The 17,070-nt window shown below is 40.5% G+C and overlaps 2 protein-coding genes across 4 annotated transcripts; both read right to left on the reverse strand.

The window, feature by feature from the left end:
• Positions 1 to 230: 230 nt before the first annotated feature.
• cnmd (chondromodulin) lies at positions 231 to 7,283 on the reverse strand. Of its 2 annotated transcripts, none has more exons than XM_039671445.2 (7): positions 7,200 to 7,283; positions 6,976 to 7,116; positions 4,998 to 5,099; positions 4,844 to 4,918; positions 2,632 to 2,779; positions 2,248 to 2,387; positions 231 to 849 (listed from the first exon to the last, which is right to left on the reverse strand). In XM_039671445.2, the coding sequence occupies exons 1-7, from the start codon at positions 7,230 to 7,232 to the stop codon at positions 628 to 630; spliced, it is 861 nt and encodes a 286-aa protein (XP_039527379.2). In that variant the 5' UTR covers positions 7,233 to 7,283; the 3' UTR covers positions 231 to 627. The 2 variants fall into 2 exon arrangements, with proteins under 2 accessions (XP_039527379.2, XP_039527378.2); XM_039671444.2 differs by having other exon boundaries at positions 231 to 852.
• Positions 7,284 to 8,396: 1,113 nt separating this feature from the next.
• Positions 8,397 to 16,620, reverse strand: pcdh8.2 (protocadherin 8, tandem duplication 2). 2 transcript variants are annotated; one of them, XM_089133526.1, is made up of 3 exons: positions 14,131 to 16,620; positions 12,833 to 13,028; positions 8,397 to 9,114 (listed from the first exon to the last, which is right to left on the reverse strand). In XM_089133526.1, exons 1-3 carry the CDS (start codon positions 16,453 to 16,455, stop codon positions 8,654 to 8,656), a joined length of 2,982 nt encoding a protein of 993 aa, XP_088989652.1. In that variant the 5' UTR covers positions 16,456 to 16,620; the 3' UTR covers positions 8,397 to 8,653. The 2 variants fall into 2 exon arrangements, with proteins under 2 accessions (XP_088989652.1, XP_088989651.1); XM_089133525.1 differs by having other exon boundaries at positions 14,056 to 16,620.
• Positions 16,621 to 17,070: the final 450 nt, after the last annotated feature.

The following is a 17,070-nucleotide window of genomic DNA, read 5'->3' on the forward strand; positions in this document are numbered from 1 at the left end:
TATTAGTATATCAAAACACATCGAAGTCTGACATTGGTTACATTGGAGCTTTGAGCCGTTTCCCAGCATGCAACTGTGCGTCTGAGAACACAGCCTGATGTGTCTAAGCTAAACCAAGAGTTTGGGCTGTCAGTGAACATGTAATAAACCTTCGCCCAGCAGAGATAACAATGAGAAATGAAGAAATGAAACCAAACACCTCGTAATCCCTGTTTACTTGGGTTACATCGCAAATTATTCTGGCAAACACGACATGTAACCAAATCAAGGTCATTCTGGGTGAAGTGTGTTACTCACAGCGGGTCTATAGTTCACCGAGACGGATACACTGCAACACTGCTTTTCTTACTCAGTGTTTTTGTCTTGTTTCCAGTCCAAATATTTCCAGATATATCCTGTTATATATGTATCCAATTTGCCAGTGGGGTAAGAAAAATAATCTTCATTCAAGTGGAAAACAAGATTATTTTTCTTACCCCATTGGCAGATAATTTAGCTTGTTTTAACCCCCCACATTTTTCAGAGATTTGGACTGGAAACAAGACAATAATACTGCGTAAGAGCATCACGTTTGTGCAGTGTACCGCCTGCTGGGCTGTTGTTGAGGATGTCTGAGGTCACGGAGGATCACACGAGGCCCATGACGCGGGCGGCCCACCATCGGCAGGGCATGATGACCCGGCACACCGGCCGGCACCCGTGGTAGTTGTAGGGCCAGGGCCAGTAGCCTCCGTGCGGCTCACACACACGCTCGCAGTGTGTGTAACTGCGGTGACATTCGGTACAGCAGATCCCACGGTGGTCCAGCATCGGATCGAACGCCATGTGGCCTTCAGAACCCTCCTGATTCTGCTGGAGAGACCAGATCAAGCACACGTGAGCCAGCCGCCATAATAATTGAAAATCATACTTTCGTCTAAGACTACAGGAGATGATATTGTTGTGTTGCGGTTTTGTTAAGTGGCCCGGGGTCTACGTTTCTAAAAGAGTCTTAACTGCTCACGTAGACTGGGTTTGTTTGGTCAAAAATACAGGAAAAATTGTGAAATATTATTACAATGTAAAATAATGGTTTTCTAAGTAAATATATAGTAAAGTGTAATTTATTCATGTGATCAAAGCTGAATTTATTTTAATAAAAAATACAGTAAAAATTGTGAAATATTATTAGAATGTAAAATAACACCTTTCTATGTGAATATATTGTAAAGTGTAATTTATTCCTGTGATCAAAGCTGAATTTATTTTAATAAAAAATACAGTAAAAATTGTGAAATATTATTAGAATGTAAAATAACACCTTTCTATGTGAATATATTGTAAAGTGTAATTTATTCCTGTGATCAAAGCTGAATTTATAAAAAAAAATACAGTAAAAATTGTGAAATATTATTAGAATGTAAAATAACAGTTTTCTAAGTTAATATATTGTAAAGTGTAATTTATTCCTGTGATTAAAGCTGAATTAAAAAAAAAAACAGTAAAAATTTTGAAATATTATTAGAATGTAAAATAACAGTTTTCTATGTGAATATATTGTAAAGTGTAATTTATTCCTGTGATCAAAGCTGAATTTATAAAAAAATACAGTAAAAATTGTGAAATATTATTAGAATGTAAAATAACAGTTTTCTAAGTTAATATATTGTAAAGTGTAATTTATTCCTGTGATTAAAGCTGAATTTAAAAAAAAAACAGTAAAAATTGTGAAATATTATTAGAATGTAAAATAACAGTTTTCTATGTGAATATATTGTAAAGTGTAATTTATTCCTGTGATCAAAGCTGAATTTATAAAAAAATACAGTAAAAATTGTGAAATATTATTAGAATGTAAAATAACAGTTTTCTAAGTTAATATATTGTAAAGTGTAATTTATTCCTGTGATCAAAGCTGAAGTTATTAAAAAAAATACAGTAAAAATTGTGAAATATTATTAGAATGTAAAATAACAGTTTTCTATGTGAATATATTGTAAAGTGTAATTTATTCCTGTGATCAAAGCTGAATTTATTAAAAAAATACACAAAAAATTATTGTGAAATATTATTAGAATGTAAAATAACAGTTTTCTATGTGAATATATTGTAAAGTGTAATTTATTCCTGTGATCAAAGCTGAATTTATGCGATCAAAAATACAGTAATTTTTAAAAAATATTATTCCAATATAAAACAGCTGTTTTCTATGAAACATCTCTGATTATTATCAATGTGGAAATGATTGCTAATGTTGGCATTGCTCACGTGATAAGGGTTCTCCGGGTTATACTCGGGCCGCTCGTCCTCTCTCACTGAACTCGTGGAGTTTCGACGTCTCGTTTGCTGCCGGTTTACTCCTGTATTCTGTCGTCTCACTCGCGTCACACTTCTCCTCTTCCTCAGTGCTTCAGAAGCCGAGACCGAGAACAGAGATGAGCATTAAAGAGAGCGGCGTTTCTAAGCTTTAGATGGTGGAACTGCATTCAGGGCTTCTGATCCTCTGGGATCGCTGTGTTTGTGTCTGTAAACATGTTTATGTGCTTTGAGTGGCTCATGGCTCACACTAAACTATCAATCGTACAATATAAAGGTTAATACTTTCATCATAGTAATGTGTGTGTTGCAGGTTTATTTGGTTGTATGAAGTACCTCTGGAGTTTGCCGGATGATGCCAGTAAATGGGAAGATCTCCACAGAATCTGAGTATTTCAGCGCTCAGGAAACTGCTGTCCTTCAGCGGCTCGTCCGACGCGATCCACACCAGAGACTCAGGTTTCACCGCAACATTGGCTTCCTCCTATCATTACAACATAACACTGAACACTAGAACTTCTGCCTCATCCTGGCTTAAAGGCATATATTTATATATACACGTGTGTGTGTGTGTGTGTGTGTACAGTAGTCAATATTTGAAGTGGATCAAAACCTTTCATCAAAGTTATACATGAATTTTGATCAATGCTGTTCTTGTCTGAGGACAACTTTGATGAACTTTTTTGATACACTTCAAATGTTCAAAACTGTATATATAGAGAGATTCCAGATCCCACCCTGCTTGAGTTGGAAAGGTAATGAGCGGACCGGAAAGGTAGGGGGCGTGTCGAAAGTTAGTGGGCTTGTTTGAAGTTTAGGGGGCGTGTTTGAAAGGTAGGGGGCGTGTTAAACTTTAGTGGGCGTGTTGAAGATTAGGGGGCGTGTTGAAGATTAGGGGGCGTGTTTGAAGGTTAGGGGGCGTGTTTGAAAGGTAGGGGGCGTGTTGAACTTTAGTGGGCGTGTTGAAGATTAGGGGGTGTGTTTGAAAGGTAGGGGGCGTGTTGAATGTTAGTGGGCGTGTTGAAGATTAGGGGGCGTGTTTGAAAGGTATGGGGCGTGTTGAAGATTAGGGGGCGTGTTTGAAAGGTAGGGGGCGTGTTGAACGTTAGTGGGCGTGTTGAAGATTAGGGGGCGTGTTTAAAAGGTATGGGGCGTGTTGAAGATTAGGGGGCGTGTTTGAAAGGTAGGGGGTGTGTTGAACATTAGTGGGCGTGTTGAAGATTAGGGGGCGTGTTTGAAAGGTAGGGGGTGTGTTGAACGTTAGTGGGCTTGTTTGAAGGTTAGGGGGCGTGTTTGAAAGGTAGGGGGTGTGTTGAACGTTAGTGGGCTTGTTTGAAGGTTAGGGGGCGTGTTTGAAAGGTAGGGGGTGTGTTGAACGTTAGTGGGCTTGTTTGAAGGTTAGGGGGCGTGTTTGAAAGGTAGGGGGCGTGTTGAAGATTAGGGGGCGTGTTTGAAAGGTAGGGGGTGTGTTGAACGTTAGTGGGCTTGTTTGAAGGTTAGGGGGCGTGTTTGAAAGGTAGGGGGCGTGTTGAAGATTAGGGGGCGTGTTTGAAAGGTAGGGGGTGTGTTGAACGTTAGTGGGCTTGTTTGAAGGTTAGGGGGCGTGTTTGAAAGGTAGGGGGCGTGTTGAACGTTAGTGGGCTTGTTTGAAGGTTAGGGGGCATGTTTGAAAGGTAGGGGGTGTGTTGAAGATAAGGGGGCGTGTTTGAAAGGAAGGGATGTGTCAAGAGTTAGTGGGCGTGCCGAAAGGAAATGGGCATGTCAAAAGGTGGTGGGCATGCCTGAAAAGTTGTGGGCGTGTTAAAAGGTAATGAGAGTGTAATAGGGGGGACGGGAGGGGGGGGGGGGGGCTGAAAGGTAGTGGGTGTGTCAAACGTTAGGGGGTGTGTCTGAAAGATAGGGGCCATGTCGAAAGGTAGTGGGTGTGTCAAACATTTGGGGGCGTGTCTGAAACGTAGGGGGCATGTCGAACATTAGTGGGCGTGTTGAACATTAGTGGGTGTGTCTGAAAGGAAGGGGTGTCTCTGAAAAGTAAGGGGCGGGCTAAAGGTAGGGGGCGTTTTAAATGTTAGTGGGCGTGTCTGAAAGGAAGTCTCTGAAAGGTGGGGGTGTGTCTGAAAAGCAGTGGGCGTGTCAAATGTTAGTGGGCGTGTCTGAAATGAAGGGGCGTGTGAAGAGTTAGTGGGCGTGTCTATAATGTAGGGGTGTGCTAAAAGATCTTTGCAATTGGTTGTGAAAGCTGGCTGTTAGGGTGTGGGCGGGGCTAGGCATTGTTTACGCCCATTTCTGACCCTGTCTCAGAATAAACAGAACTATAGTGTTGTGTTGGTGTAGACACTAATAGTTATCGTTATAGTTATTGTCCGTTATTAAGCATGATGAAGATGTAGAGTAATTTCTGCATGACTATTTTTAGACATTTCAATTTCATTAAAATGAAAAACAATTGATACTGTCAAAATAGCCACTAAATGTGCAGAGAAACGGATGGCTGTTACAGTAATGACTGATAAATTGGACACATAGTGATGATAATGGCGGTTCTCACCTCAGAAAGTTCAGATCTGACTTGTGATTTGATGTAACATTTCTCTTTTCCAGGGAACTTGACCGCCGTAATGCCCTGTGAATGAGGCCGGGAGACGGCTGTCAGTCGGTGAACAGCTCTGCCGTGATGAACAGGTTTGTTATGTGATACTCACAGCTTTATAGTCTCGGACTTCCACAAGTTTGTCGTCTCCGGCGTCAGAGAGATCTTCGGTCGTCTTGATGTCGATGTTCCGGCTGTAGTGAGCGCTGATCGCCTGTCGACACACACATGCTCCGCTGTAAAAACCCTTGGGTTGATTTTGGACCCAACCGTTGGGTTACACATATTGGGTTGCCATGTTGGGTTATTTCCGAAAATGTCGGGTCGTTTTTTTTAAAATCGTTGGGTATTTTCTTGTAATGACCCAGCTGTTGGGTTAAACTCGTATATTGTATGTACACTTGCGTATTTTGAATTTATGCACTCAATTATGTATATTTACATTAAATTCTAGACTCCCCAATATTTATGTTTTTAATTAAAAAAAATATTTGTTGAGACATAATTATTGTTTTAAACAAATAAACAATCTGTATTTGAACAACAAAGTGTATTTTATTTTTTTTAAATAATGTCAAGAATAAAAATAAATAGTTACCTTAACTGTTTAACCCACTGGCTTTTAACCCAATGCATTGGGAAGGTGCATTATTGCATAAATTAAAGTGTAATTTATTCCTGTGATCAAAGCTGAATTTATTAAAAAAAAATATATATACAGTAAAAATTGTGAAATATTATTAGAATGTAAAATAACAGTTTTCTAAGTTATTATATTTTAAAGTGTAATTTATTCCTGTGATCAAAGCTGAATTTATTTTTTTTTAAAATACAGAAAAATTTGTGAAATATTATTAGAATGTAAAATAACAGTTTTCTATGTGAATATATAGTAAAGAGTAATTTATTCCTGTGATCAAAGCTGAATTGATTAAAATAAAATACACTAAAAATTGTGAAATATTATTAGAATGTAAAATGACAGTTTTCTATGTGAATATATAGTAAAGTGTAATTTATTCCTGTGATCAAAGCTGAATTTATGCGATTAAAAATACAGTAATTTTTAAAAAATATTATTACAAATATATATAAAAAAATATATTATTATTATTATTATTAATAACATTTAATTAAAAAATATATATTTGTTGAGACATATTTATTGTTTTAAACAAATAAAACAATCTGTATTTGAACAACAAAGTGTATTTTATTCATTGAAATAATGTCAAGAATAAAAATAAATAGTTACCTTAACTGTTTAACCCAATGCATTGGGAAAGTGCTATACCACCCTATAGTTGGGTTACTCGTTCGTTGGGTTATTTTTAAGTGTAGTTGTCAAAGGGAAAAGAAAAATCTTCCAAATTGTGTTATTGGCTAAATGTATAATAATAGCTATAATAATGTGTGACATGCTTTCTTTTGTACATTAAACAGTTTTTGCCTGAGGCAAACCTAATTAAGAACCACTGCTTTCATCCATATAAAGCACACAATATCCCTGTATGTTTAGTGCTCGACGTCTGCCTGGTCGTGTGTGTTTCTGTGGGGAAGCGGTGCCTGCTGTGTGTGTGTGTGCGCTGTTAACACTGCGGGATTATAACCCAGCACACACACACCTCTTTGTTTGCCAAATTCCAGAGGTCCTGAAATCAATGCACTCTATTGATCCAGCCGGACACTTTCCCGAGACAAACTGCAATCTAAATATTTCCACTTCAGCCTGAAACTCACTGCATGTGCGCTTTCAAAATCGCCACGTCTGCACTTTTGCATCCACTGGGCAAAGTGGCATTCTGGGTGATTACGCAACGTGGAATATTAGAAATCTAGCAGTGTTACAGAATCCCCCACGACCGCATGCGTGCAGATTAAACACAAAACACAGAACAATTTTGTTTTCATGGTTCCACAGCGGCATCTGTGTTTCGACTGCAAACTCTGTCACTGATTTACTTCATCAGGTTCTGCTTTGATTTGCCTTCAAACGTCAATGGAGCAGAATTTGACAGACACTCGCAAAAGTGATATTTCTGTGCACTTATTTTGAGCTCGGCTTTGCTAGTGCGGGATCGTCCACCTACTTCTTTTTCTGTGACTTTCCACAGGTAAAAACCTCCAACGCCTCCGAACAGCAGAAGAGTGGCTCCTGCGATGAAGACGAAGACCACGGTCCTCCTGAGGCGCAGAAACCCTCCAGGCTTCAAGCTCACGTCACCGTAAGCCTGATCCAACACACACACACACACACACAGATGAAGAATAATCGAGTTATGATAGAGATAGAGATACGGGGAAGCTGGTTTACCTCGGCCGGCGCGTGTGCTGCTGTCTCCTCCATGGTGTTCTCGCGTCCTCTGAAAGCAAAGCTTTGTGACTTTCTGCAGCTCCTCTCGAGTGTCTGTCATCTAGGTGAGAGAGAAGAGAACTCAGGGAAAGTCAACAAGATCCCGGAGAAACTCAAGACTGGAATTCCTCTCCAGGGATTTTCTGTGGCTTGAGAAAACATTCGACTGAGACTCGATTTGGGCCATTCATGCGCATTTTAAACGAACCCGTGCACTGACCGGCCTGAGTTCACTTTACTAGATCTACTGGAGATGCTTTCAACAAAGTTAAGTAATGTGCTTCAGCTTTAGTTAGATCTGATCTCATTCATTCATTCCCATGACCAGTGTGCATGATAGAAATATAGTAAACGTATTAATGCAGAATATTAAACATGTATAGCAGTGCTGCAGAATTCCCCTTATGACTATATGCATGCAAATTAAACCCAAAACACAGAACAATTTGCAGCACATCAAGAAGAACAAATAGTCCACGGTACAAACGTTCTCGTGGTTACGCGGCAGCGTCTTTATTTCCATCCGTTTAACTCGATTTCGCTGTAAAATCACGGGAGGCTTTTGAAAGGACATTTTTTATTTCAACTCGGCAAAGTCAAATAATATTCCTCAGTTTTACTAGGGTTAGATATGATCTCATTTATGCATCAGAAGTCATTCCCATCACGACTATTTGCATGTTAGAAGAATGATGTGTGCGATTTCTTTGCGAGTTTCATGTGGATTAAGTGGATGTTTATTGGATGTTGATTGTTGTAAACATAGATACAGTCTTGCAAGAAAAATTCAGACTTGTCTGATAATAAAGTATTATATCACATCACATCAATAATCAGAAATGGCGTAAATGGGAATGATGAAAGCATGACACAAATGAGAACTCTTATATTTGAGCTTTGTCTGGATTTCTGCTCTTTCTGGACATTCATCCGGCGAAGGAGGAACGAGACTTTCGCTTTATCTGGCAAACTTCAGCTTTTTTAACATAATGCCATTTGAAAATCTATGACAAAACTGTATTGTCATAGATTTTCAAAAGGTTTATAAGATCATAAATACTTTTCACTGGTTTCATCAAGGATACACAACACTGTTGATTTGATCATAACTTATTTTATTCATCATGTTTTTTAAGTAAATGTTATAAAAGTACTAACATTTGCAGCTTTAAAAAAAATCACATTTCATGTGCTACAGTGCGACCAAAGTGACGAACACAATCACATTATAATCATCCAAAACATGCATGAGACAAAACAGGTAATATTGTTAAAAATATATATATTTTGTATGTACAAAACACCAATGCAGTCAAAGATAAAGTATGTACAGCAAATTTGACTTTTTTTTATCCTGTAATTCTGAGTTTATATCTCAACATTTGGACTTTTTGTCACGAGGATGAGGTTCTGCCTCAGGCTGAGTCTGTGAATCTGGCGGGACTGTGTGTGTTGATGGGTTTGGTGGAGTGTGTGTGTGTGTCCTCAGTGTCTCGTCTCCTCTGAGACTGTGAATCTGTGTGTGTGATGGGTTTGGTGGAGTGTGTGAACAGGTGTGTGTCCTCAGCGTCTCGTCTCTGTCTCTGAGACTGTGGAGAGCAGATGTGTATGTAATCGCACTGACTCTGCTGGTCTCCTGTGAGGCTGTGTGAGGCCACGCTCTTGGGCGTGTGTGTGTCCGAGCCTCTGGGCGTGTGTGTGTCGGAGCTCCTGGGCGTGTGTGTGTCCGAGCCTCTGGGGGTGTGTGTGTCCGAGGTCCTGGTCCTCGTGAAGGTCGAGAGGTGCCTCATGTTCCCGCTGGTTCTGCTGGCCGACGGGCTCCAGCACCGGTCCGAGTGGCCCAGGATCCTGCATTCACTGGTACAGGCCCACAGACCTGGGAAAACAGCGTTCGGCACTGATTACTACACTTCTAGTCAAGCTTTACACAGATCAACGGGAGAATAACAGAATCAATGATGCAAGGGAAGAATATCAAAATTGTGAGATGTAAACTTAGAATCCAGGAAAAAATATCAAAATTGTGAGATGTAAACTTAGAATTCAGGAAAAAATATCAAAATTGTGAGATGTAAACTTAGAATTCAGGAAAAAATATTAAAATTGTGAGATGTAAACTTAGAATTCAGGAAAAAATATCAAAATTGTGAGATGTAAACTTAGAATTCAGGAAAAAATATCAAAATTGTGAGATGTAAACTTAGAATTCATGAAAAAATATCAAAATTGCGAGATGTAAACTTAGAATTCAGGAAAAAATATCAAAATTGCGAGATGTAAACTTAGAATTCAAGAAAAAATATCAAAATTGCGAGATGTAAACTTAGAATTCAGGAAAAAATATCAAAATTGTGAGATGTAAACTTAGAATTCAGGAAAAAATATCAAAATTGTGAGATGTAAACTTAGAATTCATGAAAAAATATCAAAATTGCGAGATGTAAACTTAGAATTCAGGAAAAAATATCAAAATTGCGAGATGTAAACTTAGAATTCAAGAAAAAATATCAAAATTGCGAGATGTAAACTTAGAATTCAGGAAAAAATATCAAAATTGTGAGATGTAAACTTAGAATTCAGGGAAAAATATCAAAATTGCGAGATGTAAACTTAGAATTCAGGGAAGAATATCAAAATTGCGAGATGTAAACTTAGAATTCAGGAAAGAAAATCTAAATTGTTAGATGTAAACTTAGAATTCAGGAAAAAATATCAAAATTGTGAGATGTAAACTTAGAATTCAGGAAAAAATATCAGAATTGTGAGATGTAAACTTAGAATTCAGGAAAAAATATCAGAATTGTGAGATGTAAACTTAGAATTCAGGAAAAAATATCAGAATTGTGAGATGTAAACTTAGAATTCAGGGAAAAATATCAAAATTGCGAGATGTAAACTTAGAATTCAGGGAAGAATATCAAAATTGCGAGATGTAAACTTAGATTCAGGAAAAAAAATCTAAATTGTTAGATGTAAACTTAGAATTCAGGAAAAAATATCAAAATTGTGAGATGTAAACTTAGAATTCAGGAAAAAATATCAGAATTGTGAGATGTAAACTTAGAATTCAGGACAAAATATCAAAATTGTGAGATGTAAACTTAGAATTCAGGGAAGAATATAAAAATTGCGAGATGTAAACTTAGAATTCAGGAAAAAATATCAAAATTGTGAGATGTAAACTTAGAATTCAGGGAAAAATATCAAAATTGTGAGATGTAAACTTAGAATTCAGTAAAAAAAAATATCAAAATTGTGAGATGTAAATTTAGAATTCAGGGAAAAATATCAAAATTGTGAGATGTAAACTAAGAATTCAGGGAAAAAAACCTAAATTGAGAGATGTAAACATAGAATTCAGGGAAAAATATCAAAATTGCGAGATGTAAACTTAGAATTCAGGGAAAAATATCAAAATTGCGAGATGTAAACTTAGAATTCAGGGAAAAATATCAAAATTGCGAGATGTAAACTTAGAATTCAGGAAAAAATATCAGAATTGCGAGATGTAAACTTAGAATTCAGGAAAAAATATCAGAATTGCAAGATGTAAACTTAGAATTCAGGGAAGAATATCAAAATTGTGAGATGTAAACTTAGAATTCAGGAAAAAATATCAAAATTGTGAGATGTAAACTTAGAATTCAGGAAAAAATATCAAAATTGTGAGATGTAAACTTAGAATTCAAGAAAAAATATCAGAATTGTGAGATGTAAACTTAGAATTCAGGAAAAAATATCAGAATTGTGAGATGTAAACTTAGAATTCAGGAAAAAATATCAAAATTGTGAGATGTAAACTTAGAATTCAGGAAAAAATATCAAAATTGTGAGATGTAACCTTAGAATTCAGGAAAAAATATCAGAATTGTGAGATGTAAACTTAGAATTCAGGAAAAAATATCAAAATTGTGAGATGTAAACTTAGAATTCAGGAAAAAATATCAAAATTGTGAGATGTAAACTTAGAATTCATGGAAAAATATCAAAATTGTGAGATGTAAACTTAGAATTCAGGAAAAAATATAAAAATTTTGAGATGTAAACTTAGAATTCAGGAAAAAATATCAGAATTGTGAGATGTAAACTTAGAATTCAGGAAAAAATATCAAAATTGTGAGATGTAAACTTAGAATTCAGGAAAAAATATCAAAATTGTGAGATGTAAACTTAGAATTCATGGAAAAATATCAAAATTGTGAGATGTAAACTTAGAATTCAGGAAAAAAAATCAAAATTGTGAGATGTAAACTTAGAATTCGGGACAAAATATAAAAATTGTGAGATGTAAACTTAGAATTCAGGGAAGAATATAAAAATTGCGAGATGTAAACTTAGAATTCAGGAAAAAATATCAAAATTGTGAGATGTAAACTTAGAATTCAGGGAAAAATATCAAAATTGTGAGATGTAAACTTAGAATTCAGTAAAAAAATATCAAAATTGTGAGATGTAAATTTAGAATTCAGGGAAAAATATCAAAATTGTGAGATGTAAACTTAGAATTCAGGGAAAAAAACCTAAATTGAGAGATGTAAACATAGAATTCAGGGAAAAATATCAAAATTGCGACATGTAAACTTAGACTTCAGGAAAAAAAAACTAAATTGTGAGATGTAAACTTAGAATTCAGGGAAAAATATCAAAATTGTGAGATGTAAACTTATAATTCAGGAAAAAAAACTAAATTGCGAGATGAAAACTTAGAATTCAGGGAAAAATATCAAAAACCGGACAATTTCATGAATTCATAAACCCCCCTGGACGCCCCGGACCGTACGTAAAAAAGTGGACATGTCCGGGCAAAAGAGGACGTTTGGTTTTTATTTAGGGGCCGAAATAAGCTTCCATACACCAGTGCCATCAGAGTCCTGACTCTCCGCGTGCACACACTCTTCAGCTGTACCAGTGCCAGTGTGACGCTCACACTCTGTTTCCCCGCGGATAACAAGGTTGCTCTAGGAACAAACTGACCTTGACGTGAACCAATCCAATCAGCATCTCATTAACTGAGCGTCTCTGTGTCACTGCAAGCTGACTCATCGTTAGCCTGACGAATCCATACGACACCTCATCAACTCGTACAGGCAAACCACAGATCGCTCACACACCAGATATAACTTTTGATATGTTTCCACTAGTGTGTCTATAGTTCATTTCTGTGAGTGAGGAGAGCAAAATAAAGTAAACTGTGACATATTATACACAATAACTCTTCATACAGTGACTACAGTGACATTAATAAACAATAACGACTCCTCCACTTTGAGCTGAAGTGTGTTTTCTGTAATCGCTAATGCTCTTTTTACACACACACTGAACAACATGAAGCATTGCTTGGTCACTGGTTGAGCTAAACTGGTATTATCTAATTGTGTGTAGTTCAATTTAACAGCTGACAGATATTCAACATAATTCATGTGTGAGAGTCCAACAGAAGGACGGACAAAACCAGTCAAATATCCACTGAGTTCTGCTCATATTTCATAACTATAGCCAATAAACTGATGATGTGAGAAATGATGAAGGTGTGTGAATAAATTGTGGTTTAACTGTAAATACTGTATATTTGCATGTGTGTGAGTGTGTGTCACCTTTATACGAGGTGTAGTCCTTCTTGAGTCCTTCACTGATGTCAGAATCGCTGTCATTGACGTCACTGTCTCCTTTCCCGCTGTCTTTCCCGCTGATCTGAGGATCTCTGACGGCAATGGTCATCATGGAATTTCCCTTCCACACTGTGATTGGCCGAGCGCCGTCCCTGCCGTATCCCGGGAGAGTGGAGTATCCCTGCGGACACACGGGGCAGCGGATCATCATCGAGAGCCGGAGGAACAACCACAGGGTTCTGCTTCTATACTAACGGTTTATGCGTTCACACTGAGCTCTTCATGCAGTGTTCAGCGTCGGTACTCTACATCTGCTCAGGCATCACACGCAAGTCTCCGACGGGTCTCTCTCACTTTATGTTCGCATCCCATTAGCCTTTTTACTTGCAATAAAAAAGACAGCTTAAGACTTTTTATCCTGGAATACCGAGTTTATATCTCACAATTTGGACTTTTTCCCCAGAAATTACAAGATATAAACAGAATTCTGGTAAAAATGTCAAAATTGTAAGATGTAAACTTGCGAGAAAAACAGAGTTTAAAGTTAAGCCCAATTTATACTTCTGCGTTGAACTCACGCCGTAGCTACGCCGTAGGCTGTGTGTAGCACGCGTACCCTTCGGCGTACCTCTCCAAAATTGTAACAACGCGTCAATTCTACGCATACTGCAAGCGCTGTGATTGGTCTGCTAGAACCCCTCCCTTGGGTTTCACAGGCTCCCTCTGCAATTGAGCGCCAACGAAGACAACGTATAGTCTATAGCGTAGAGGCTCCGCCGTAGGTCCGACGTAGAAGCATAAATCAGCCTTAGCTAGCCTGGGTTTCCCCATTCTGCCTTGCCAGGATTTTATTTGCGCTGCTAGGCAGTCTGGATACCATGAACCAAATTTTCCCCTGAAATAGGGAACCAATCACAGAACGGGGAGGGAGCACAGGCGCATTTGATAGACATTCGTAGCAGCCAATAATACGGCTCTGGGCATTCATAAACCACGCCTCAAATACGAGAAAATGAACATGTGGTTTCCACGTATCATTGAGAATAAAACGTCAAACGTTAGTCAGGCTAGCCTTAAGCAGTTCTATTATAGAATTCTAGAGTAGAAATGATCAGACACTATCACTCATTACTTTTGACTGATAGTGTACATTAGATGCACATTAGACACGCTCTCTCTCTCTCTCTCTCCCACAAACACACACTTACATCTATGTCCCCCACCACGCTCCTGTAGGAGCTCTTGAAGGTGTGTGTGGTGTCGGTGAACACTTCCCCGGTCACCTGAACACTGTTGTGGAGTTTCTCCGGAGAGCCGGAGTGAAGCACGTGTGTGTGAGTGTGTGTGTCGAACACACTCGGGGTCCGGTTGGAGATGATAGAGACGGTGTTGGTGTCAGTCGCGTATGGAACATCCACCGAGTGCGGGAGATCCGCGCATCGCTTCTGAACGTTTTTGCGACTTTTACACAGTAGATATGACAAAACTGCCAGAAACAGCAGCGAGGAGCTCGTGAGGCCCGAGATCAGAACCAGCGTCCACTGATCCGGTCCACCATCCTCCCGCTCCTCGTAGAAGTTCCCGTTGGCGGGCGTGGACTCGGTTAGGGTGAAGTGAACGGTGGCCGTCGAGGTCTGCGCCGGGTGACCGTTATCGTTAACCGTCACTACGACTCTCCACATGTCGAACTCATCGTAAGCGATTTTGCGATTTATATATATTTCTCCAGTATTCGGATCAATCGCGAAACCGACATCCCCTCCGTCGTAAAGTTTATAAGTGAGTTCTGCGTTCAGACCGGCGTCTGGGTCTTTAGCAGTGATTCGGGTCACGATGTACCCGACCGGCGCGTCTCTGGGCAGCGCGATCTCCGCGGATCCGTTATTGAGAAGCGGTGGCTGCGTTATAACCGGCGCGTTGTCGTTCTGATCAACTATATTGATTACGAGAACGGCGTTGTTGTGTAGCTGCGGCCATCCTCTGTCGCTCGCGTGCACACGCAGATCCAGCCTCTGCGTCACCTCGTGATTGAAGCTTTGCAGCGCATACACGTTTCCCGCTTGATTCATGATGGCGAACCGGGAAACGGTATTCGTGTCCGCATCGAGAAGCTCGTAGGTTATTTCCCCGTTCAACCCGGAATCCTGATCGCTGGCCAGAATCGTTGTGATGTACGTTCCTGGAAGTTGATTCTCCTCAATGAAACCTTCGTATATCTTAGCACTGAATACCGGCGCATTATCGTTGACATCCGTAAGCCGTATAATGTAATGAGTAACGGTGCGTAGCGGCGGAACGCCAAAGTCCTCCGCCACTACGGTTAGATTATACTCCGCAATCTGTTCCCGATCCAAAGGTGCCATCGTGACGATCGTATAGCTTCCCTCATACGCGCGCTTGAGCCGAAAGTTCCCGTGTCCACCGTTCAGAGAACAGCTGACCTGCGCGTTCACGCCGCTGTCCCGGTCTTTAATGCTAATCAGAGCCACTAGAATATCTGGACCTGTGGCTTCACTGATGCGCGCGACCCCGTCGGTAACCGTCGCGATGGACGTGAGGATGATGTCCGGAGGGTTATCGTTCACATCTCGGATGTTAATGATGATTTTACACACTGACGGAACCGGATTGTTCCCTAAATCACTTGCTTGCACGTCGATTTCATACACCGTTTCATCTTCGTAGTCCACAGGGCTTTGTAAAGTTAAATATCCAGTGTTATAATCCAGTTTAAACAGCTTTCTGATCTTTGTTGGGACTTGTTTGCCAAATTCATACACAACTTGTCCGTTTAGACCCTCATCCGGGTCTTCCGCGTTGAGATTTAGAAGTAGGGATTCGGGAACGGTGTCCTCTGGTACATCCACGGTGTAGCGGCTGAGCTCAAACCGCGGGCTGTTGTCGTTTGAATCCTTCACTTTGACGGTTACGTTAGTCGCGCCAGTTCTCTGAGGATTCCCGCCGTCTGCCGCGACGAGTTTAAGCGCGTAAAAAGCGCGGGATTCTCGATCCAGCGGTTTGACGAGCACAAGCTCTGCATATTTAACTCCATCAACGCGCGTTATGACTTCAACGGTGAAGTGCGTGTTTTCACTCAGGTCGTAGCGTTGGATTGAGTTCGATCCCACATCCGCGTCCTCGGCGGCGTCCAACGCGACGCGCGTTCCCAGCGGCGCGCTCTCGGAGATCTCCACCGTGCACTCCGCGCGCGGGAACACTGGAGAGTTGTCGTTCACGTCCAGCACTTCCACCTCAACGTGAAACAGCTCGAACTGCGCGGCGGACACGAACGCGACATCAAACGCGATGACGCAGCGCGGGTTGCGCTTGCAGACGCGCTCGCGATCGATGCGCTCCTCGAGCGTCAGCCGCCCGTCGCTCTCCCGGAACCGGAGGAAGGAGCCAGTGGACGGGCTCATCAGCTTGAAGCGGACCCCGGGGCTCCGGCTCGCGTTGCCGGAGAGAGTCCCGATGAGGGTCGGCGGCAGAAGCTCCTCGCGGATCTGAAACCGCACGGTCCGCTCCTCACACACACACACCGGCGCCGAGACCCAAAGCAGAAGCGCCGTAACTCCGAGGATCCGCGCGAGCTCCATCACCACCAGCATCACCTGCGAGTCTGACAGTCTGAAGCGCGAGTCACTTTCTCTCCCGCGACTCTCTCTCTCTCTCTCTGTCTCTCTCTCTCTCTCACACACACACACACACTCTCTCTCACACACACACACTCTCTCTCACACACACACACTCTCTCTCTCTCTCTCTCACACACACACACACACACACACACACACAGAGAGAGACTCTCTCTCTCTCTCACACACACACACACACTCTCTCTCTCTCTTTCTCCCTCCTCTCCATCATCTCCACCTGCGCGTCTGAGAGTCTTGAAACGCCTCCCGCGACACACACGCACACACACACCAGTGACATTTACAGTTCACACGAATGATCAACGCACCTTCGCACAGAGGGAACGGGCTGAGCGAGAGAGAGAGAGAGAGAGAGAGAGGAGACAGGACAAAGAGAAAGAGAGAAAGACCTTATTTTCTTTTCTCCTGCATTTTCATCGTTTGCCTGCTGGAATTGCTTCTGTTTGACTGTCCTTATTATGACATGCAGAAAGTATTATAAATAAATGCAAATAATGTAAATTTACATAAAGTAGCGTACATGGAGCATATATAACCTTAAAATGTTGCTAGACTCTCAATGTTCCC

This window comes from Pimephales promelas, chromosome 7, assembly GCF_988280905.1.
Source record: "Pimephales promelas chromosome 7, fPimPro1.hap1.1, whole genome shotgun sequence".
Taxonomy (NCBI): domain Eukaryota; kingdom Metazoa; phylum Chordata; class Actinopteri; order Cypriniformes; family Leuciscidae; genus Pimephales; species Pimephales promelas.

Coding starts and splice junctions, on each gene's coding strand:
- cnmd (XM_039671444.2), bottom strand. CDS start 7,232: ATGGAGGAGACAGCAGCACACGCGCCGGCCGAG. Junction 4,919..4,997: donor AAGTCCGAGACTATAAAGCT/GTGAGTATCACA, acceptor CCTCATTCACAG/GGCATTACGGCGGTCAAGTT. Junction 853..2,247: donor ACCCGGAGAACCCTTATCAC/GTGAGCAATGCC, acceptor TGGTCTCTCCAG/CAGAATCAGGAGGGTTCTGA.
- pcdh8.2 (XM_089133525.1), bottom strand. CDS start 16,455: ATGCTGGTGGTGATGGAGCTCGCGCGGATCCTCGGAGTTACGGCGCTT. Junction 13,029..14,055: donor GCGTGGTGGGGGACATAGAT/GTAAGTGTGTGT, acceptor GTGTGTCCGCAG/GGATACTCCACTCTCCCGGG. Junction 9,115..12,832: donor GGACTACACCTCGTATAAAG/GTGACACACACT, acceptor CTGTTTTCCCAG/GTCTGTGGGCCTGTACCAGT.